Below are 22,699 nucleotides of genomic sequence, written 5' to 3'. Positions count from 1 at the left end.
ATGTGATCGGGCACATGGGGGACTAGGTTAATGAACATTTGTAGTTATTGGGTGTGTCCCAAAGTCCATACCAGAAATCACCATAGGGGAGAAGTTGATTTGGGGCCTCACCAGAGGGCTGTTGCTGGCTTGGGACAGGGCCTCAGCTGTTTCATGGCGGAGTGTCTTAGAAAAGGCCGAGCCACAGGAATTACATGAGGACAAGGTTCTGGTGGGTCCAGAGCCTAGTAAGCCTCTGAGGGGGGGGGGGTCCTTCCAGCTGGGTAATTTGGAAGAGCTGCCAGATGTGGAGGTTGATCTTTACCATCCTTATCATCACAGCACTTTTGAGGCTGAGACAGGAGGATTACAGGAAGTTCAAGGCCAAGCCCCGAGGCCCAGGCCCCAGCTCAGCTTCCAAGGGTGGAGGGAGAACCCAGGGTTTTCTTAGCTTATTCCCTGTGAGGAAAGACCGAGACTTGGCTGATAGCTACTTGGTTTTGATTCAAACCAAATTCAATACCAGCCGATTTCTAATAATATTCTAATATTCATATTTTATTGTAGTTCAACAGTTCAAAATGTCATGTTTGGGGCTCCAGCGTAAAGATTGTGCCTCAAGAAAGGAAGGGCGTGAACGAATGGGAAGAGCCACAGTGAGGACTTCCTGTGTGTGTAGTGACTGGCTTCAGCTGTGCCTCCTCTTTGGGGTTTGGGTGCTGTGTTCATGGGGATTGTGGGGAGCTTGCTGTACAGGCATCAGCTGCTGCCCAGATCTGTCTGGTATCTGAGTATGGGGTCCCTGGTGGGTGTGTCTGTTTGGTTCTGAGGTGTGAGAATAGGGTGCCTGTTGGGTGCTACTTTGAGAGCACTGGATGATGCTGTTTGAATACAGTAGAGCCTATGTTGTCCTTCACTGCTATTTTGTTCCCGACTCATTTTCCTCCCAGTTGTATGTGACGGCTAACATCCCTGCCTAATGTCTTCTGCCAACCTATACCTCCCCTTTCTTTCTGAGGATGTTGTGATGGCTCATCTGTCACTCCAAAGCTAAATGTTTTTTCAGGACTTCTGCCCGATAGAGTCTGGTGTGTGTGTGTGTGTGTGTGTGTGTGTATGTGTGTATGTGTGTGTGTGTGTATGTCTGTCTTTGTATGCTTGTGTATGTTTGTATACAACACATATACACATAAATGTAAGATGTATTCAGCGTGGGCTAATAATCAGCCTGGTACAGATGATGCAATGCACAAGACATTTTTGCATAGATACGTAGCTGATTTCCCCCCCCTTCCCTTACTGATCTTAGCCATAGAATTTCCTTTTAAATTTTTTCAAAAAATCAGACAAAGCACCGACACAAAACCACAAATCCTATGACTCCTACCAGTTGTGCGGTAAGCTCTGGAGAGCCTGGCGCTGAGAGCGAGCTCCTGACATAGTGACCTCATTCCTCGCACTGTCTTTATGGGCAGTGGCAGAGCCTCACCACCGCCGCCGCCGTTGCTGGGGCTGCAAGCCTGATGGGGCGATGAGCGCCGGGCTTGCAACGACTTGCACGGCAACTGGAATTTATGACAAACAGCTCACTGCAGCTAAACTTTGATCCGGTGCACTACAGAACTGCCTGTTACACGTAGGAGGGAGAATCATCCTCCATGACAATGAAAACCCAGCCTTAAAAACAAACAAAGTAAAGGGACATGTCTCAAGTCTATGATGGCAGTTTGTTGAGAATATAATGCCACATCAAATTTAATATGTGTTCTTTCTTCAAGCGTTTTGGAGGTATGTGCTCTTTTTACTCTTTTGGTGATTAAAAAAAAATGTGTGTGTGGGCGACTAATGCATGTGATGGTGCCTGGGACCCTTGGAGAGGACCACACACTCCCTGGCTCCTGCACCCGGAGTCTGTCCCATCCTCCGAGTCTCTGCACTGCACAGACAAAGGAACCGACAGACACACACAAGCTGTGGCTTTTCTTGGAGCGATGACTCATTTCAGCTCACAAAGGATTCTGGGCATGGGAGTGAGAAGTCAGGTTGCCTGATTGGTCCCTGTGACTTCACTTTGCAGAGAGGAATCAGAAGAGGAGTGACACTGCAGATTCCCGAGACACTGCAGTGGGATGTTGGCTCAGTGCTCGCCCCGGCTGTGGTCTTGTGGGCTAGGCATGGATCAGGATCCAGCTGTTTCATGCAAATAGGATAAAAGGATGGTAAAGATGCTCCCTCCCCCCCCCCCCCCCCCGTCCCTTCCCACCCCCATTGTTTGTAAGAATCGTCACCAGCAAAGTAAGTCCACAAAGCCTTTCAAAGGTGCTTTTTGGCAGCACTTGTCTCAGTGTCACAAGCCCTGATTTGTAAAAGGAGCTTGAGTGTTCCTTAGCCTATATATATATATATATACACTTTCCAAGGTAAAGTATCAGATTGCTCTTGTATTCCATAGGCCTGCAGTTACTTATCTGAAATGCTCACTTAGGATACGACTGCTCGAACATTTACTCTCTCTTCTTATTACAGATGCTAGGACGTCCATTTCTGTTACTGGCTCCTTCTTGTGCTTGGATGCATCCCCTTAGCATGCTCCAGGCTTTAGCGTCAAAGCTACCAGGGGAATGGAGCCAGTCCAGAAAGGGTCAGGTAGGTTTCCCCTGCTTTTATTTTAAAAAAAAAATTGTTATATGGAAAAAATACATATATGTTAAAAAATGTCAATACCTCGTGTGACCAGGGCGAGCAGACCTCTGAGGAGTGGTCTTGCTGTTAGCGTGCCCTCAGCCTCTACTGCAGGCTGTCCGGACTCTCCCGTGGAGGCTGCCCATTGCATGCGATCATTTCAACATGAGTCACTGCTGCATCGGGGCGGAGCAATCAGCAGCTGTAGAGCCCAGGCTAGGAGTAACCAGAGTGTTTCATCTCCATCCTCTGCATGTCTCTTTCACTCTTCGATAGAAAAAAAAATATATTCCTTGGGTCTTTTCTCTTCAATTAATATAAAGTCCATGAAATGTATGTGATGTGACCTGGGAGTGCACACGCACCACTCACGGCTGAGGGAGTACGATTTACATGCTCAGACTAAGAGACTAAGAAAAATATATAATAAAATTCTTCTGATGTAATTATAAAAAAAGAAGAAGAAGAAGAAGAATGGCATTAAATTGAGGCTTCTGCGAACTAACAGAGTTAGTAGATTTCATTAGGGTCTGGTTTAAGATTTTGATTTTGATTGAACTATTTTTTTTTTAAATGATAGCAAAAAATGGTAAAAAACAAAAAACCAAAAAAAAAACAAAAAACAAAGGCTTCCCCAGGTTGCATTCACTGGCATGAAAATGGTATACCTGAAAACATGGTTTCACCACTTCCCATACGTAATGTCAGTACTGTTGTTTAGTAATGGTGTGTCTCAGGGTATTGAGTCCTTCATGCGATCGCGTAATTGAACATCTTTAAATAATTCCGAATGTTACATTGGCAGGGCCCCTCAAACACACCTTCTCTCTTTGTGGGTGCAGCCATACTCACTGTTCCCCCTTCCACCCTGGAACAGAAAAATGTGTTGCCCCTCCCCCCCTTTTTTTCATTGCTAAGGATGTTTTTGTCCACAGGACTTTGCAGCTTTACATTTGAGGGTACCAAGTCAGCTTCAAATGATGCTTGGTCAGGAAAAAAAAAAACCCACACCTAATGTGCTGTGGCTGGGATTTCCCTGGAACCCTCACCCGCAGGTCCTGCTCATCCTTGGAGACCTCTTTCAAAACCTCTCTTTCACATCAACTCCCCCAAGGGGAAAAATTACAACAGGAAATTTGTCCGTCCATCGTCCATCTGATCTCCCTTCTTTTGATTTCCACCGTATACAGTCATTGCGTAGGTACTGTGCTGCACAAGGACACTTCCACACAGCAGCACATTCTGTGTTGAGTCTATTCATTCCTCACACGTCCTTTTTGTCCCCTTTCTCACCCTTCTCCCTCACATGAGTGGCCTGTCCACTTTTCCTTCTATTTTCATGTCATATGCACACATACATGACTTTATGTGTTTATATAAAATCTAGCCAACACATATGAGAGAAAATATGCTGTTTGTCTGTTGATATAATTGTCTTAATATTGTTTTCCTGCAAATGATGTAACTTCATTCTTTATGGCTAAAATGTCTTAGTGTGTGTGGGTGTGCACATGTGCACACGCTTTCTATTTCCATCCCTCTGTTGTTGCACACCTACTTTAGCGACATAAATCAACTGCCATGACTGGTGCTGCAGTGACACTGATGTGCAAGTGTCTCTGCGATATGACTTGAGCCCTTTAGTATTTACCTAATTTTAGGTAGCTAAATACCTAAAATGTATTTACCTACGAGTGCTATATTTGAATCATAAGGTAGTTTTACTTTTCATTTTTTTTTTTGAGGAACTTTTTTTCTTTTTAATCTATGGAGGTTGAACTAGTTTGTATTCCCACCAGTGGTACAAGAGTGTTGCCTTTTCCCCACATCTTTGCCAGCATTTTAAAATATAATGATTGCCATTCTGACTGGGGTGAAATGGAACGTTAATGCAGTTCTAATTTGTATTTCTCTGGTGACTGGAGGGACCCGTTTATTGGCTGCTCGTGCTTCCTCTTTTGAGAGCTCTCTATTCCATCATCCCATTTATTGATGAGTTTGTTTAATTTCTTGTTGTTTCAGGTCTTTGTGGGTTCTGAATATTGAAGATAGTCATCCTATGCCATATGTAAAGCTAGCAAAGATTTTTCTTTCATTCCTCATGTTGTTTTTTTTCTTATGTTCATGAGGGCTTGTCAGTTTGGCATTTCCTTGGCAACTGGAGCCTTATATAGAGGCTCTTTCTGTTTTGTCTTTGTTTTTGATTGTTTGTTTGTTTGTTTGGTTGGTTGGTTTTTGAGACAGCAGCTCATGTATTCAAGGTTGGCCTTGGCCTTACAATGTGACCAAGGCTACCCTTTAACTTCTAATCCTACCTCTATCTCCCAAACATATGTCCCTACTCCCCTGCTAGGTTCTTGTAGTAGTTTTTTTGTTTTGTGTGTTTTTTTTTTTTGTGTGTGTGTGCATTGTTTTCTTTTTACTATAGTTCTTCAAAGGATGCTTTGAACATTAATTTGAATATTTCACTATTACTTAGTTTTTCACATTTTATGTCTAAACTGTACTCATTGAAAGCAGAGAACTAGATCTCCTCTCAATTCCTCACATGTAGAAAGTGCTCAGTAGATAATTGAAGGGACGTTATTGAAAAGCATTAGTTTACCATGGACTTAAAAATAATAAACTCGTTAATTTTGATAGGAGCGGAAGACATCATGTTAAACGAAACAAGTCGCTCACACAAGGACGCATGAACTGTGTTTCTAATGAATTAGTAGAAGCTTTAAGATGCCAATCTCTTAAAGAATAGACTAGAGGTCATAAGAGTGCTGAGGGGGAAATGGAGAGGCTGCACGAGAGAGGTCATACCTTAAGTACCAAAACGCAGTCGTTAGGGGGGATCCTCCTGCTGTTTATAGCACAGACAGGGAGCCATAGTCTGTAACATTTTATGATAGATTCTAAAATATCTGGAAGAGAAGAACCCAAGTGCCACAATATAGAAGCAATGCTTATCGGTGCCTCCGTTTGAACGTTGCAGGCTGTCAATTTATACATCCTAAGTACCACAAAAATATGCACGACTCAGTACATTTTAAAGATGAAATTAAAATTTAAAAAGAATCTTCACAGGGTAGGGTGATGCTAAGGTAAACCTCAGGAGTTAGATGCGGCTCTGGAAGTGTGATTGCTTCTGTGCTGTGTTGCAGTCATAGCTGAGAAAGCTGCCCAAGCCTGCCGGTACGGGACACTTAGCCATTACGAACAAATGTGAGTGTGAGCCTCTTAAATGTGGACATTAATAGCAGTTTGTTTAGATTTTATTGGGTAAGCAGTCCTTAAGCAAGATAGGGACAAAATTCTGAATGTTTGTGTAAAAATCGACTTTTTTTTTCTTTTTTTTTTTTGTACTCCTGCAGGACATTTTTCCTAAGAAGAGATACCCATAGTGGTAATGGGAGTCCAGGGCCCATCACCCGAACTCCTGATGTCACCTAACTTTAGTACTAAGAGCTATTTCTTAGGCAGCGGGTGTTGGTCCAGTCACAGTTCTGAAACAGGCCAGCTTTCTTCACTATCCCGGCTAGGTTTTGTACACACCCTTTTCGGTCTTCTAGCGCCCTAGTGAAGTTCATGTTTCCTAGTTGCTTTAAGTTTATTGTCTCTTAGCTCAAAAACTGTAAGTGCCCCTGTATCTCAATGGGAACATTCTATTCCCCGCAGAGCAGGTGTGCTCCGCTGAGGTCAGAGGACACTCTTTGTCATTAGAGTGAGGACAACTACTGCCTCCTTAGCATGGGCTATGATTTTTTTAAAGGTCTCCTTTTTATAACTCAATTAATTTTTATAATTAAATCACTTTCTTTATATAACTAAATTAATTTCCTATTGGAATACATTCAAGTGCTGATGAAAAGTAAATTCAGACAGACTTGGAGACTATATGTTTTTAATCCTAGCTACTATTGATTAAATATTGGGTCTCAAAGGCAGTGTGTTCACCACCCATTACCTTACCTAATGCCCTCAGTCACTGTAAGGCCGACATCACCACAGACCGGTGGTTCTCAAGCTGTAGGTTGGGACCCCTTTGTGAGTCACATATCATATACCCTGCATATCAGATGTTTACTTGACAGTTTATAACAGTGGCAGAGTCACAGTCATGAAGTAGAAACAAAATAATCTTACGGTTGGGGGGGGGCACCATAACAAGAGGGACCTCATTGAAGGGCCACAGCATCAGGAAGAGTTGAGAACCACTGCTGTAGACACTTTGCAAATAAAGAAGAAAGTGAGACACAAAAATCTGAACCCTTCCCCCTCCCCTCCCCCCAGCCCCCAGGGATGTAACTAACAAATTGTAGACAGAGCTGGGGTCTCAACCTCATGGTACAAGAACAACATTGCTGGGTTTTGTCACTGACCTGACATGTCACCTTTAGGGCAGGAGTGTCACTTAATGATACAGTGAATTGGAGTCTTTTGCTGGGATTCTATTTAAGGCTGTTTCACTTTCTCCCATCCTTTGGAATTCTCGCCTGGTTCTTTCAGAACAACTTCCCTGGCTGTTGGTGGTCAGGTGGCCGCCGAGGAGCCTGCCGTGGCAGCGGTTCAGGAAAGGTTACTGTAATGTGGCATCTGCCATTCTGACCGTATTTGGCCTGTATTTAATTAGGCCCTGGTTGTTGAGGTGCAGTTATATTTCACAGAAATCAGTCACAGCGTAGTATTGGAACCTCAGCTGATGAGGCAAGAATACAGAGGCCGAGACACAAGCCCTGGGGATTCTAGCTTCGAAAACAGCCCTGCAAATGTCAGGATGATTTATTAAATTATAGCTGAAATTTTTCATCAGTAGAAATGGCAACACGTGATGCATGTGGTACGTCTTTACAGACAGGCAGGGTTTTGCTGGATGGCGGAAGTGGATAGGAAAGACTGGATGGCGGCTTCCACTAGGGATTTAGATTTGATTCTGTTTGAGGTACTCCCTTGAAAGGAAGACGCCATATTGCGTGAGAACACTCATTAGCCATGGGCCTTATGGAGCTACGTGATATCCAAGAGACTGTATTAGTTATTGTCAGATAAGATTAGCATTTGGCCATGACTTTCATCTCAGGTGGTGAATAGCTTTCATTCTGGGCCAGGGAGTAGAGACCAGGAGAGTAGCTCTTGTCACCGGCATCTCGGTTAAAAAGCAGAGCCAAGCCTGGTCTCGTCCTCACGTGCAGGGCCTCTCACTCATCAAATACTTGAGCATCTGATATATTCGTGGCAGACTGCTGGTTTCTACTTCCTAATTTCTCATACGTACTTGGTGGTGGTGGTTGGTTTTACAACATGGAGTTTTATCGAAGATTTGATGTCCTGAAGTGTGTAGCTCTTCTGATAGCTCATCACCACGTTCTAATTCTTCAGCTGTAAATCTATATAGCAAATGGCCAAGTGGTCCATGGTGCTGTGACTGGGACACTTGTTGGCCACTGTTCTTATTGTATGGAGTGGGTATTAACCTACTGCGGCACACTAGCTGCCCTTCTCTATGGCTTTTTAAAGCTCTCCTTGTTCTGTGACAGTTTCCCAACAATAGCCAAGTCTCAGTAGCATGAACAGCAGCTAAGATAACAAGGGAAGCTCAGAACCCAGGAAGACGATGGCTCCTTCTGGAAACCAATGAGCAGATTAATTTTCTCCTCCAGCTACATGAACCCGAACATTCTGGGTATCATGAGAGCACCCACTCATTTTTGTGTGTGTACTGTAAGTCACCATGCTTACTCTTAGCCTCGCCTTCAATTACAAGTTTCTGAGGAAGCAAGCCCTTGCCAATGGCTAGACTAACTTCAGCATTAATTACAAGAAAGTCCTCCTTTCTTTACCTTTTTTCAGTCCAAACTGTTTCCTCAAATAAAAACCTTAGAACTAGATTTTGTGTCAGAGAACTATTAGGGTTGAAATGAAATGGTAGAAGACCCTAGAAAGGCTGTCTAAGAAGGTCTAGAAACTCTGGACACTTCTCCATTGTGAAATGTTAAGTTTCCTTCATTGCCTATTGCAATAGGGGCCACGCCTTAAAGTCTTGAAGTCAGTGACGTTTTTAAAACAAACTCACAGTAAACTAGTAAAAGTGCCGTTTTCAATGCCAGTTTTCTTTCAGATTTCAATACAAACAGTTGAAAGTCAAGTGTAGTAATCTGGTCTCAAAGAAACTCACATAGCAGCATGCGAGCTAATGGAAGCCATATGCCCCGTCCCCTCAGAAGGCTGCTGTGCTGCTCGAGAGCGTATGCAGGAAAGGGATGTGTTTTTCTACAACAACTTTGGGGACAATATTGTAGTAGATCTTCTGTTAAAAGAACCAAGCAGCATTTATACCTAAAATTGGGGTTAATAAATTGAATTAGATTGTAAAACACAAGATTTGTCTGATGCCGCGCATCAGAGAAGTCGTTCACTGAACTGTAACCCCCCCGAGAGTGGGTGATCTCCTCATGCCCAGGGGCATCTGAGATAATACTTGGCAGAGGTAGCACATTTTGCTGAATGGAGTTGAGCTGCCTCACCCCTGTGGGCTCTGAGCATCTCAGAAGCACATTTCAGATGGTTTATGAGGAGTTGCCGAATTGGCTGCATGTGGTAATTTTACTGGCATCTGTAATTTTAGCTCTAGTGTTAATTTTGGCAGAATAGTGGGGGGGGGGGTAGGGGAGTGGGAGCATATTAGTCCCAAGGAGCAAGGCTCAATGAGACTTGAGTTAGAACAAACTCTAAAGGCTTTATTAGGCAAGGGGAAAATATGATAGCCGATGCATTTAGCCATTTCTTTACAAATTAAAGCCTCTTCCAGATCAGATAAGCTTGGAAGTAATGGAAGTAATTTCTACAACACCTGGAAATAGAGGCAGGCATGAGAATTGTATTATGATTTGATTTTATGCCAGAATCCTGCCAAATTAATAGAGAATCATAGTCCTATGGAGCCTGAAGAAATCGCTGCTACAATTCCATCCAAACCCTTATTTTACAGACAAGGAAGCAGGCTCCCAAATAAGCCATTGTATCTGTCTTAAGAGATTGGGTTCTGGGTCAGTAAAGTGGCTTAGTTGGTAAAAGCACCTGTCACCAACCCTAATATCATGAATTCAATCCTAGGAACCATGCCATGGAAGGGGAAAACTGGCTCCTGGAGTTTGTCCTGTGACCTCCACATGTGTGCACACTGTGCCATCCATGCCTCCAAACATATAACAGGAAAATGTGGAGACTACCACATGATATTTAAAACAAAAAAGAGAAATGAGATCGTAGCATGCATCTCCTGATGGCTTTGGAGAACAGGAGCCTTCCAACTCTAAACAACTCAGTTTTCCGACTAACTGTTTAGAATTGGAATATGGTACATGAGTTTAGAACCTGGGAATTTCATGAAGGATGGGGAAAGATTTTCAATCCACAGTGAAGATTAAATGAATATTTACAGTGAAGAACAAGACACGGAGAAACAGAATAATTGATACTGAATTCAGGTGTGCACTCTTCCTCTATCTCTGCCTCTATATCTCTGTCTATCTGTCTGTCTCTGTCTCTGTCTCTGTCTCTGTCTCTGTCTCTGTCTCTGTCTCTGTCTCTGTCTCTCTCTGTCTTATCATTTGTCTGTCCGTCTGTCTGTCTCTGTCTCTCTCTCTGTGTGTGGGGGGGGACAGGAGTGGGGAACAGATTATACACAAGCATGGATTTTTTTTTTTAGGGATTGCCATTTATTATGATACAGTGCTCTTTGAAAATGTACAACTTTCCTTGTCTTACACAGTTCTATGGAGAACAGTTTGTAAGGTGTACTGAGATAAGTGCTTTTGTCGTAGGTATTCTTTAGAAATCTCTATTGTCCCAGTGGAGAGGAGTGTAAATTGTCATACATGTCACAAGAGTTGTATAGCCTTTCTCACATGCAAAGGTTCCAGGTGGGGCAAACCTGAACTAATGACTGAAAAGAAGAAAGTTACGTTCATTCAAAGATGGTTTTTATTGAAGTGTGTTATGTATTAATTTTAAGTTTTATCCACTCCCTGGAAACAGAACCCAGATAGATGGACGAGGGGAGGGGGGAATAATTAATTTCAGCTAACATAACTGGCTAGAAGTTGGAAGAAAAAATAGAGAGTAAAAACTTATGTCACTATCCATAGTGACATTCCCTGAGGGGGAACTGAGCAATGCAGGCAGGTAGACGGGCATCCAGGGTGGCCTCCTGTTGTGTCAGGCCTTTCTTGTTGATGAGGGAGTGGCAGTAGTCAGCAGCAGTTTATTCTGCAGTTTCCCAAGAGTGATTTTCTAACACACACATGTCACACTATGACTCCATGAAACACAGGAAGTCCCTTGATTGATGAGAATAAGTCCCAAGCCGTCTGGTCTACCTAGATCAGGTTTCAGGTTTCCTTTTCATCTCACCCCAGCCTGCTCCAGCTGAGGCCCAGAGCACCCAGCTCCCCATACTTAGTCAGCATGGCCCTTCCCGCCCTGCAGGTTCTCTCTTGCCTCCAGGGGTTGGGGGACCATCTTTGGTTCTCTTTAGCAATCATCCCACTAACCTGTTTTTCCCACACTAACTAACTCACAGAGAAATTTACTTGAAAACAGTGTGTAAAATGTCACTGACCAGCTTTAAACATTGGCTGCTCTTCACTTCTCGCTACTGGAACGTTTTCAGGTCTTTGCACATCCTAAGTTCACATAAAGGGAATACATGCGATGCTTACTCTGAGCTTGATGATCTGAATTATCCTAGTTTGGTCATTTGTACACCAAGCACTGTGTGGGAGTAGATTTTTGTAAGAAAATAAAACTAAAATAAAGGCTAGTTACTTGGTTTTTGGTTGGTTGGTTTAGTTTTCTGGTATGATCAGGTGGAAGGCTAGCTGCTCAGAAAGAATTCCTTAACCCACAAAGTATTTATGAGCTCATGCTTGACACATTCTGACAGCAGAAGAAAACCTGTCCTATGAATCGTAGGTACGTGGTACACTGGAGATGTGTTCCAATGGTTAAGAGCACTTACTGCTCTCCCAGAGGACCCAAGTTCTGTTTCTAGAACCCACTTTCTGTTTCTAGAACCCAAGTCAGGTTCCTCACAGCTACCTTTTGCTTCAATCCAGGGAATCTAGCACCTTCCGGCCTCTGCGGGTAGCCACACATGTGGCACACATGCATCCACGCATACAAAAGTAAAAAATAAAAATGTAGACAAGTAAGTTATGACTCACAGTGTATGTGAAATGCTAGTGTCTTTGAGTCATATGTTTTTAAACAGTATTTATGGTTTCTTGTCTTCTTGGAAAAAGTAAATGTGGAGTAGCTGCTGAAGGAATTTTCTTTCTTTAAAAAGAAAACGATTTATTTTTATTTTACATGTAATACGTGTTTTGCCAGCATGTGCCAGTGTACACCACGCATGTGTCTGGTGCTCACAGAGACTGGAAGAGGGTGTCATATACCGTGGAGCTAGAGTTGAAATTGGTTGTGATCTATCATATGGGTGCTGGGGATTGACCCTGGGTTATCTGCAAGAATAGCAAGCACTCTTAACTGCTGAGCTGTCTCCCCAGCACTTGGAAGAATTTTCTAGAAAAATTTCCAATTTTCTATTTTAAGGATGACTAGTTGGCTTATCAGTCATGTAATAAGAGTCCCAGAAAATCTTGGTAACTTTGAATGTGTTATGTTGTGTTGAGAGATCCTGTGATTTCTTTAACGGATCTTAAATGCATATTCTAAACCTCACCTAGTGCATATTTTTTCTATGATAAGTATACTGTGTTTGGGGGCCACCCTTCATGAAATAAATTAGGGAGAGTATTTTTTAAAAAATCAATGGTTTAGTGTATTTTATTTGATATCTGTTCTGTAATTGCTTAGTAAAATCTGGATAAAACTGTGGGCTTTTTTTTTTTTTAACAAAGTACCCCTAGAAACTCCTTATATTATTACATTATGAAAAAAAGAGTATTTGTTTACTAAGCATGTACTGGGTATGCATTGTGAGCACTACATTGTTGTAGGTCCTGGGAACAGGCTGTTCATGTCTCCTTCCTCATGGATCTTATATTTAGTGGCTGAGATAGATAATAAGCTGTAAGCGTGAACACACACACACACACACACACACACACACACACACACTCAGAGAGTGAAGACAGCACTGCCTTGGGTGGTCTGAGTGGGGCTAAGTTGGGCTCTATATAATGGCAAGGGGCCAGTCCTGGAAAAGTCTACCCCAGAAACACCCATGGTCAAGAGCGCGCGTGCGCGCACACACACACACACACACACACACACACACACACACACACACACACGCTGAGTTCAGAAAAATCCTGGCAGGACCCAAGCACAGAAGGTTGAGAGCCTGTAATGAAGGAAGGTGTTGAGTAAATAGGGGGCGGTTGCTTCCCATAGAGGCGGGGAAATGGGTCTGAACTCTGTACAGCCTTGGAGAACTCATAAGGAATCAGATTCCTCTTTAAGTGTAAAAGGCAATGCTGTGGGGTTTTATGCAGGGGAATGGCATGATTTTCTTGCAAGCACCTTGGTTGCTCTGTAGAAAGTGGTTATTAAGAACCAGGGAAGAAAGGCCAGGGAGAGAGGATGGTAGTCTGAGGTAGGAACGGGGATGTGAGATACGTGGTCTAGACCCTGTGGATTGACTTGGGAATGGACGAGGAGTGGGAATTGCCTTTAATGCAGTATAAGAAACAAGAGGGCATGGAGACCGATACTTAGGACATCCAGTTGCTGTTTTCTTCTGCATCCCACATTAAAAGTTACTGTACATATCCATTCTTATAGTGAAATGAGTTTTTTTTTTTTTAATACCTCAAGCCTGATCACAGTTTCTGCCTGGCACAGTGGGCACAGTGAATAAAAAGAAATCCACTGAGAATATGACAGAGAAACAAACCACGAAGCAGAAGGACAAACACTAGTTGATTTTGCTAATTGTAATCTGTGGTGCAAAAATCACAAAGTATTCCAACCTATATTTAAAAGTTATATTTAGTACTTATGTGTCTTGGTCCTCTGAGAAGTTCTTAACTATTTCAGAGACCCAGAGATCCTCGGGTCTGCTTTGGGTTTTCCCTGTGGTGGCAGAGCCCACCCTCCTTTGCACTGACGTTAAAATCAAAACCACTCCGGGAGACTTGGTGGTCCCTGTGGCTGGAGTAGCATCTCTGCCAAAAGGCCAACTTCAGCACCTCTCAAGTCAGAGTCAGGAAAAAGAGGATCTCCATCTTTGCTGCCTAATTCCATTCATTACATCATTTCAAAGTTGGGTGCAAGTTCTTCCCTTGCAGGTGGAGGGGTCCTCTGTACTCTTCTACCACCTGGGAGATATAGCTCAGCTCAGCTGTAAGTCGCCCTGGCAGCCAGGAGGCTGGGTCACCGTAAAGCGCCCAGACACCTTCTGCAGAGGCTATCACTTACTGTTCCTGGCTGATCTAAGCCTTGGCTTTGGCCCGCTGTGTTAGCTTATTACAGGAGAAAGCATGCTTAAGAAATGACAGTAACAAAAGAGGGAGGGGCTGCAGAGATGGCTCCTCCCTTAAGACCATGTTCTGGTGTTCTTCCAGAGGTTCTGAATTCAGTACCCACATTGGATGGCTCACAGTGGCCTGTAACTCCAGATCCAGGGGATCTGGTGCCCTCTTCTGGCCTCCATGGGTGCTGCACTCACATGCATATATACATACATAAATTAAAATAAATCTTTTTCTTTAAAAAAAAGAAAAAAGAGGGTTTATATAAATATGATCAAAACTAAAATTAGGAGACCACATGAAATCTACTCTGATTGGTTTTCATCGTTTTTTTAGTAATCTTATAGAACCCGTAAGTGTGATACAGGTGGCACTCAGGTAATTAGGAGCAGACACCTGAGTCCTCTGCTTTCCTATTCTCATTCTCTTCTGAAGCCACCCCTACCCCAGACATGTCTAGGAAATTCTAGAAATCCTTGGGACCCAGCTGGGTCATCTCCAAACTGTAAAGATTCCAGAGGTGGGGATAGGTGTTTGTGTTACTGGCTGATACTTGACGAATCAGCATCTCTCACCCTTCAAGGCTAGTCCTGCAGCCTCCTCTGTCTCTGCCGTCCCTTCTATCAGGCCAATAAACACAAAAGGTCACGGTCTCTATTCCACTACAGTCTGCCCTGCCTTCTTCCAGGCGATCATCTGCAGGCCACCGCTGCCTTCTCTATAAACCTCACATCTGCCTCAGTCGGTCTTGGAATTTCTCCCACAGATCATTGCTTCTCGTAGGATGAAAGCCTTGAGCACTCAGCTGTGGTCCCATGATTGTCCCTACAGAGCCATGCCCTTTCCCAACAACTCCCCCTCCCCCACCAAAACACTTGCCTTTAGCTCCTATCACCCCCTAATACCCCCCATCACCTCCCAGCCACCAACCACCATCCTGTCCCTTAACACCAGATACAGATCTCAAAGCCTTAGAAAAACCCCATAGTCTATATCTGAGTCCCACTGTCACCCTCAGGTGGCCTGTCTTCTCCTTTGAGCTGACCGCTCAGTCATCTGCTGTGCATCCATCACATGACACAGTGACATCTCTGTGTCTGCCTCCTCCACTTTCATAAAGCTGATCGAGGACAGTTGCAGAAGGGGGTGCTCCTTTTTCTGTGTGAGCTCCCAATTCCTCTGGCAGATGTGCAACACATAGTGAACCTCAGTATTTGAATGGACGAGCTACTGCTACTTACCACAAATGCATATTTTTAAAAAGTAAATGGTTGCTGTTTTATAAATCATCTCCATGCTAATAAAAACAGAAATATTCTCATTCATTCATATTCTCTCTCTCTCTCTCTCTCTCTCTCTCTCTCTCTCTCTCTCTCTCTCTCTCTCTCTCTCGTTTTTCTGTGTTATCTTGGCTGTCTTGGACTCACTTTGTAGACCAGGCTGCTCTCGAACTCAGTAATTCGACAGAAATTATGTTTCAAAGCCTCATTTGTAACAAGATGTTAGTACTCTCTCTATTCAAATGCGACCTTGAGTTTTTAAGGGGAGTTTTGCTTGCTGGGATCATTGGAGCATCTTACCCTGCATGTAAATCTTCCTACCCTAGTGGAATCCTCTGTGATCCCAACAAGTTTCAGTGTTCAGAGCGGATTGGCCTCATAATGCGAGGAATAGAGGAGAGGCGTGAGAGAGCATGCGTGTGTGAAGGCCTGTGTGTGACAAATGACGAAGTGCTCTAATGAACCCGCTCACTTGAAAATTGTCTTTCCGCAGGTGATGTGTCACCAATCAGTATGTCCCCCATCAGTCAATCTCAGTTTATTCCACTCGGGGAAATCCTTTGCTTGGCCATCTCGGCAATGAACTCTTCAAGAAAGCCTGTCACCCAAGAAGCCCTCATGGAACACCTGACTACGTGTTTCCCAGGTAAGGAGGAAGAATGGACCTCTTCTCAAATGGGTGTGGGCTGTGGGCTGTGGGCTCCAGGACTTTAAAGGGACACTATCTCCACCCAAACTGGCTAGACGCTTTTCTTTATGACTTAAAATAAATTAGTAGTGGTAGTAGTAGTAGTGATAGTGATAATAATTGTTACTTAGCTTTTATTTTTGTTTATTTTATAACTTGATCTAACACTTTTTAAACTTAATACTCACAGGAGAAATTAAGTCAACATCATCAGAAATTGGTGGAAATCACCAAGATTCTACTCATCCTTTGCAATTTAGCCTTCCTTAAATGAAACCTTTAAGGACATCAGAAAGGCCTGAAACAGAGATGCTAAACAATAGAGTCTGCAAGGAAAACTATGAAAGTATGAGTTATACATACATACATACATACATGCATGCATACATGTTGACGTTTGAAAATCAGCTCAACAAACTCTGTGTACCAGTTTCTATTACAGAATTGCATGCTTATGTGTGCTCTTGTGTGTATTTGTGCAGTGTGTTTGGTATGTGGTGTGCATGGTCAATATGTGAGCTATGTGTGTGTGTGCTTTTATGTGTATGTTTGTGGGAGTGTGTGTGTGTGGTGTGTTGTGTGTGACAGACATGGCCATGCTGGAGACTAACACCAGGGCCTTATGCATGCCAGGTAAGTCTTTTACTACAGAACCTCACCCTGAGCCTAGAATAGTTTTTAAAGATTTAAAAAGAATACATGTTTTTCATATTTTTAAAGAATTAGGGAGGGAAGAACAGGAAGATACAAGGGAGATGTAATTTGAATAAAGTAAATAAATAAATAAAATATCTTTTCCAAGGGGGCGGAGAACTGTTCACTCTCCCATCCAGGGTAAATGCTCAATTACATTGGCCTGATCCTTGATAAGTTGTTTGAGTTGGCTCTTTCTGGAAAAAAGGCTGACTCACTTCAGGAACGTGGAGGACCATGATCCTGGATGTGGAGTTGAAGCTGGTGTTAGCATCCGCTGTCGAGTGTTAGTATGCCCGTTTCATGCTCTGTCTGATTTGCCTTTCTGCATTCTCACCCAGCCAGCGTCCTTCGCAAACAAGAACGAAAATAACACAACGAGGCCCACTAAACATTTCAATCTAAAGCTAGGCATGACATCGTGCCAGGTGCTCAGGACGGTAAAGGATGAAAATTGCTGAGTCTGTGGCTTCCAGGCCAGTCTGAACAATGTACACAGGTCCTGTATCAAAATAAAAGCTAAAATGTTTAGCGTAAAGTACATATATGTGTGTTCAGTGTTCTGAGAATTAGTAAAATTAGCAAAATGTACCTCTAGTCAACCCCGTGTAGTCATGGCGCTTCTTTAAATATCCTCCTTTGCTTTGGAACCCAGAAAGGCATGGAAGGAGGCAAGGTCCTGATTTAGCTCTATTAGAATACAGAGCTTATTTTTGTCCTTGGCACTCCCAAATCCTGATTTCATGATAAACTACACCTGTAGAGTCTGAGATGGTAGAGCATGCGAGTGGACATCACCTTGTCAGGTCAACCCTACAAGCGTCTAGTAGAGCTAGTAGATGATTAGAAACATCAGTTACTATACTAAGGTTTAATAGTGACATAAGTATAAATATTGCCAACTTTCCATTGAGCCAGAAAAGTCAAGGTAGAAGTGTAGAAATAGATTGTATGGCAAGGGGAAAATGTTCGTGGGTTTTTTTTTTTCCAAAGTCAAATGTTGTTTGACCGATGTAGCTGAAAATCAAAGGTATATGAAGTGCAGATTATTTCTTGTCCCTTCATTTGCAAAGAACTAGAGAAAATTTCATTATTATTATTAAATTAACTTATTCAGATTACAACTCAATTGTTATCCCATCACTTGTATCCTCCCGTTCCTTCCTCCCTCCCGCTTTTACCCTATTCCCTTCCCCTATGTCTGAGACCAAGGGGGACCTCCTCCCCCACTACGTGGTCATAGGCTATCAAGTCTCATCTTGGTAGCCTGCTTATTCTTTCTTTGAGTGCCCTCAGGCCTCCTCACCAAGGAGAGATAGTCAAATATGGGGCAGCAGAGTTCATGTCAGACTCAGTCCCTGCTTGCCACATAACTGTGGAGAATGTCTTGTCCATTGGTTAGATCAGAGTAGGGGTTCAAACTATTACACTAACCAAAGAGAAATTTTTCTTATTGGTAAGTAGTATATATCATGTTATGATCATCAGTCTACGTGAGTCTATGAGCTTTCCAAGACCAGCAGTAATGACTCTTCTTAATATGATTTGTGGGCTAGAGAGGTGGCTTGGCAGTTAATGCTCACTGTTCCTCTAGAAGCCTCAAGTTATGTCCTCAGCACATATGTCGGGCTGCTCACTGTAGGCTTTCATATTTTTAAAACTCATGTTACTTGGGGTTCTTTGATGTCTCTACATCCCTTCCAACCCACCAACCTTAGGTAGGAGAGAAAGAAGGTTAGTAGGGCCAGTGGAAGTTGACCTTTATAGACGCAGTTCCTTCGGGGCGGTTCTGTTGACCTAAAGACCTCCCATTAAGCTTCCTACTTACAAATACCACCCCCAACAGCAACAAGCCAAGGACCACGCATTTAACACAAGGGTCTTAGATCTGAACTATAGTAGGAGACGAGGTGGGGAAAGAATGGACAATCCAACCAATCACACCATTATCAAAGGTAGAGCTGGGCTTCTGATCTAGCATCCTGGCCTCGGAGTCCAAGCTTTCAGTCTTACCTTGTACTGCTCTGACTGTTAGGGTTAACCCGTGTGAACCTGCCATTTATTGGCAGTATTTATATGATTTGATCTGGTCTTTTGCTATATCATACCATTCAACTCGGTTCTGTAAATATCACCACCCGTGCTTGACCAACACATGTGGAATACGTAAGGAGTGAAGTAAGTGGCCCACAGCCTGGAGCACCTATACTCTCCTGATTCTAACTCTTCAGGTAGGGAAGACAGAAGCCTTCACAAATACCCTGGGAAGCTGTGTACACCACGGTACATTGGAAAATGCACCCCGTCCCGTATTGCTGTTCTAGCAAATGCAGATGTTTAAGACTCGCTGTTCAAACTGAGAGCGTCTTAATGTGCATTTATTAGCGCGTTGACTGAGGGTCAGTGGTTAAAAATGAGCCACCTCCATCTGCTGACTTCTGCCGAGAAGGATAACAGTCTTACCTGGCTGTCACTACTGTAAAGTGGTGGACTTCAAAAATCACAAGACATGTTGAAGAGGGGCCCGGTCCTTTGTGTATAGGGTTGAGCCCTCATGCCCCCCTCCTCCGCGCTGCCGGCCACTTCGGCATGTCTGTTGCTGTTGTCCTTGTTCAAATTCGCATTTCCGTAGTCATGGTGGTGAGACTTCGTGGGTGTAGCTACCGGTAACTAAAGAAATGTTGACAGTGGGAGAAACAGTGTCTAGCAGGGAAAAGCACCCCGTTGTCTACCCAATACCATACTTCAACTCGGAAAAATACATCTAAGTAACATCTTATAGACTGAGCAGCGTATATTAGGTGTATGTGTATGTGTAAATATACATCCATATAATAACAATCAGTGAAAGCAGAGGCCATGGATGTGAAAAAGAGCAAAGTGTAGTATACAGAAGGGCTCAGAGGAAGGAAAGGAAAGGAGGAAGTGATGTTAATTATAACCTCAAACCTAAAAAGTTTTAAAAAGGAGTGGTCAAACCTAGTTGAGTTTTATAAAAATTTATAAAATTTACCTTTACTAAATTTAATCTTTAACAAATGAGTTTTATAATAAGACAGTTCTGTATATATTAATTCTCCGATACTGAGGTAGCTGTTTTAACCTCGCTCCTCTGGTGCTCTTATTGAGGTAATATTTTCTCTAAGTTTATGTCACTCAGTGGGAAACTTTTCATCATCTTCCTGCTCTTCACAAAATAGTCTCTCTTTCATGATGTTCAGGAGAGACTTTGTAGCAGTAACAATCTAACTGTATCTAACTTCCTTCTCTCTCTTGCAGCAATCATCCTGATGTTGGATGTGGAACCCAAACAAGGTCTCACACATGCTGGGCGGGGTCCTACCACTTATCTCCACCCCCAGTCCTCTTCCTGTTTTAACGCCTTTTCACTCTCTAGGTGGTAATATTCATAGGAGTCATCAGGGAAAACTGGGATTTGCACTAAACATAATATTAACACCTTTGACGCCTGCTTACATGCCACGAGGTGACACTTCAGATTTGGCGATGTTTAATAGGACTCTGAAAATCGCGGATCCGCAACCTGTCCCTTCTGCTCTCTCATAAGCATCTCTGTTTTTACTCTTAGGTGTTCCAACCCCAAGCCAAGAAATTCTACGGCACACCCTAAACACGCTGGTACGGGAGAGGAAAATCTATCCAACTGCAGAAGGCTATTTCATTGTGACCCCACAGACTTATTTCATTACTCCTTCTCTCATAAGAACTAACAGCAAGTGGTACCACTTGGACGAGAGGGTACCTGACAGGTCTCAGTGTACCTCTCCACAACCCGGAACCATAACGCCCTCTGCCTCAGGCTGCGTCAGGGAAAGGACATTACCCAGAAAGCACTGCGACTCTTGCCACTGCTGCCGAGAGGACGTGCACAGCATGCATGCCTCCACTCTGCAGAGGAAGCCCGCCAAGGACTGCAAAGACCCTTACTGCCCTCCTCCACTCTGCCAGGTGCCGCCCACCGAGAAAAGCAAAAGCACCATCAATTTCTCCTACAAGACGGAAACTCTCTCAAAACCTAAAGACGGTGAAAAGCAGTCCAAAAAATTCGGCCTCAAGTTATTCCGGCTGAGTTTTAAGAAAGACAAGACCAAACAGCTGGCCAATTTCTCTGCCCAGTTTCCTCCCGAGGAGTGGCCCCTGCGAGACGAGGACACGCCCACGACTATCCCCCGGGAAGTGGAGATGGAGATCATACGGCGTATCAACCCGGACTTGACGGTGGAAAATGTCATGAGGCACACAGCACTGATGAAGAAACTTGAAGAAGAAAAAGCTCACCGGAGCAAAGCCAGCTCCTCTGCCCACCATAGTGGGAGGAGTAAAAAGAGCCGGACTCACCGGAAGTCCCACGGGAAGTCTCGGTCACACAGCAAGACTCGGGTGTCCAAAGGAGATCCTTCGGATGGCTCGCATCTGGATATCCCTGGTGAGCGGGAGTATGAATTTTGCGACCCCCTAACCAGGGCCCCCAGAGAGGGCTGCTTCATCATTGAACACAAAGGCGACAACTTTATCATGCACAGCAACACAAACGTGATTGAGTCCCATTTCCCCATGACGCCAGAGTGGGATGTGTCTGGCGAACTGGCCAAGAGGAGAACGGAGATGCCCTTTCCTGAACCTTCCAGGGGAAGCTCCCACTCCAAAGTGCACCGAAGCCACAGCCATACCCAGGACCGGAGGTCCAGGAACGAGAGATCCAACAAAGCCAAGGAGAGATCCAGGTCGATGGATAACTCCAAAGGCCCCCTGGGGGCCTCCTCTCTCGGGACTCCGGAAGACCTGGCTGAGGGCTGCAGCCAAGATGACCCGACTCCCAGCCAGTCATACATCGATGACAGTACTTTAAGGCCTGCGCAGACTATTGGTCATCAAAGGGCTACTATTTCCTCTGCCAGCTATAAAGAAGTGTGCATTCCAGAAATAGTTGGTGGCAGCAAGGAACCTTCTAGTGCTTGTAGCCTTTTGGAGCCAGGCAAACCCCTTGAGAGTATGCCATCCTATGGGGAACTCAATCCTTGTCCAGCAAAAACAGCTCTGGATGACTATTTTCAGTGCAACACCTCTAGCGAGACCGTGCTCACTGCACCGTCACCTTTGGGGAAGAATAAGGAGGACCATGACACTTTGACCTTGGTGGAGGGGGTAAAAAAGCTGTCCCCGTCTGAGAGGCAGACCCCCCATTCTTCCAGGGAACCCGTTGGGCACAAGGAGGACTCACCGAAAGGGCCAGGTGGGGGCCCTGCTGCCTCCGGTGGTGTGGCCGAGGGGATGGCCAATGGCCGCCTTGTCCAACATCATAGTGCGGAGCCCAGCAGCCTGGACAAAAGGAAAGAAATATTCAGCAAAGACACACTGTTCAAACCTCTACACAGCACCTTGTCTGTAAACAGCTATCACAAATCCAGCTTGTCCCTCCTCAAGTCTCACCCGAAGTCACCTGTTGACACACTGCCAGGCCGCTGTGAAAAACTGGAACCTTCCCTTGGGACATCCGTGGCCCAAGCCATGCCTACGTCCCAGCGTCAACAGGAGTCCGGAGGGAACCAGGAGGCTTCTTTTGACTATTACAATGTCTCTGATGATGATGACTCGGAGGAAGGGGCCAACAAAAACACGGAGGAGGAGAAAAATCGAGATGACGTGGGCACCATGCAGTGGCTCCTTGAGAGGGAGAAGGAAAGAGACTTGCAGAGGAAGTTTGAGAAGAACCTCACCCTCCTCACCCCAAAAGAAACGGATAGCAGCAGCAACCAGAGAGCCACCCACTCAGCCCGGCTGGACAGCATGGACAGCAGCAGCATCACAGTGGACAGTGGATTCAACTCCCCACGGTAGGGAGAGCTAGCTGTCCCTTTGTGTACGCATACACC

The 22,699-nt window shown here is 44.2% G+C and overlaps 1 protein-coding gene across 9 annotated transcripts in view; it reads left to right on the top strand.

Annotated features, from left to right (window-relative positions):
- The window catches only part of STOX2 (storkhead box 2), a 227,943-nt gene that overhangs the window by 193,494 nt on the left and 11,750 nt on the right, over nucleotides 1-22,699 (top strand). For 7 of the 9 annotated variants that reach the window (XR_014775136.1, XM_084760145.1, XM_084760146.1 and 4 more), the window contains 2 exons: nucleotides 15,918-16,070; nucleotides 20,395-22,660. Coding sequence is in view for 8 of the 9 variants with exons in the window: in XM_084760145.1 (XP_084616271.1) it covers nucleotides 15,918-16,070; nucleotides 20,395-22,660 (2,419 nt within the window). In the remaining variant the exon portion in view is untranslated. Of the gene's footprint in view, nucleotides 1-2,056; nucleotides 2,199-2,505; nucleotides 2,626-15,917; nucleotides 16,071-20,394; nucleotides 22,661-22,699 lie in introns of all 9 variants that reach the window. The other 2 variants (XM_084760150.1, XM_084760152.1) reach the window with 2 other exon arrangements.

Source organism: Acomys minous (genome assembly GCF_964271855.1).
Source record: "Acomys minous genome assembly, chromosome: 15".
Taxonomy (NCBI): Eukaryota; Metazoa; Chordata; class Mammalia; order Rodentia; family Muridae; genus Acomys; species Acomys minous.
This window is presented reverse-complemented; position numbering and strand designations above follow the sequence as displayed.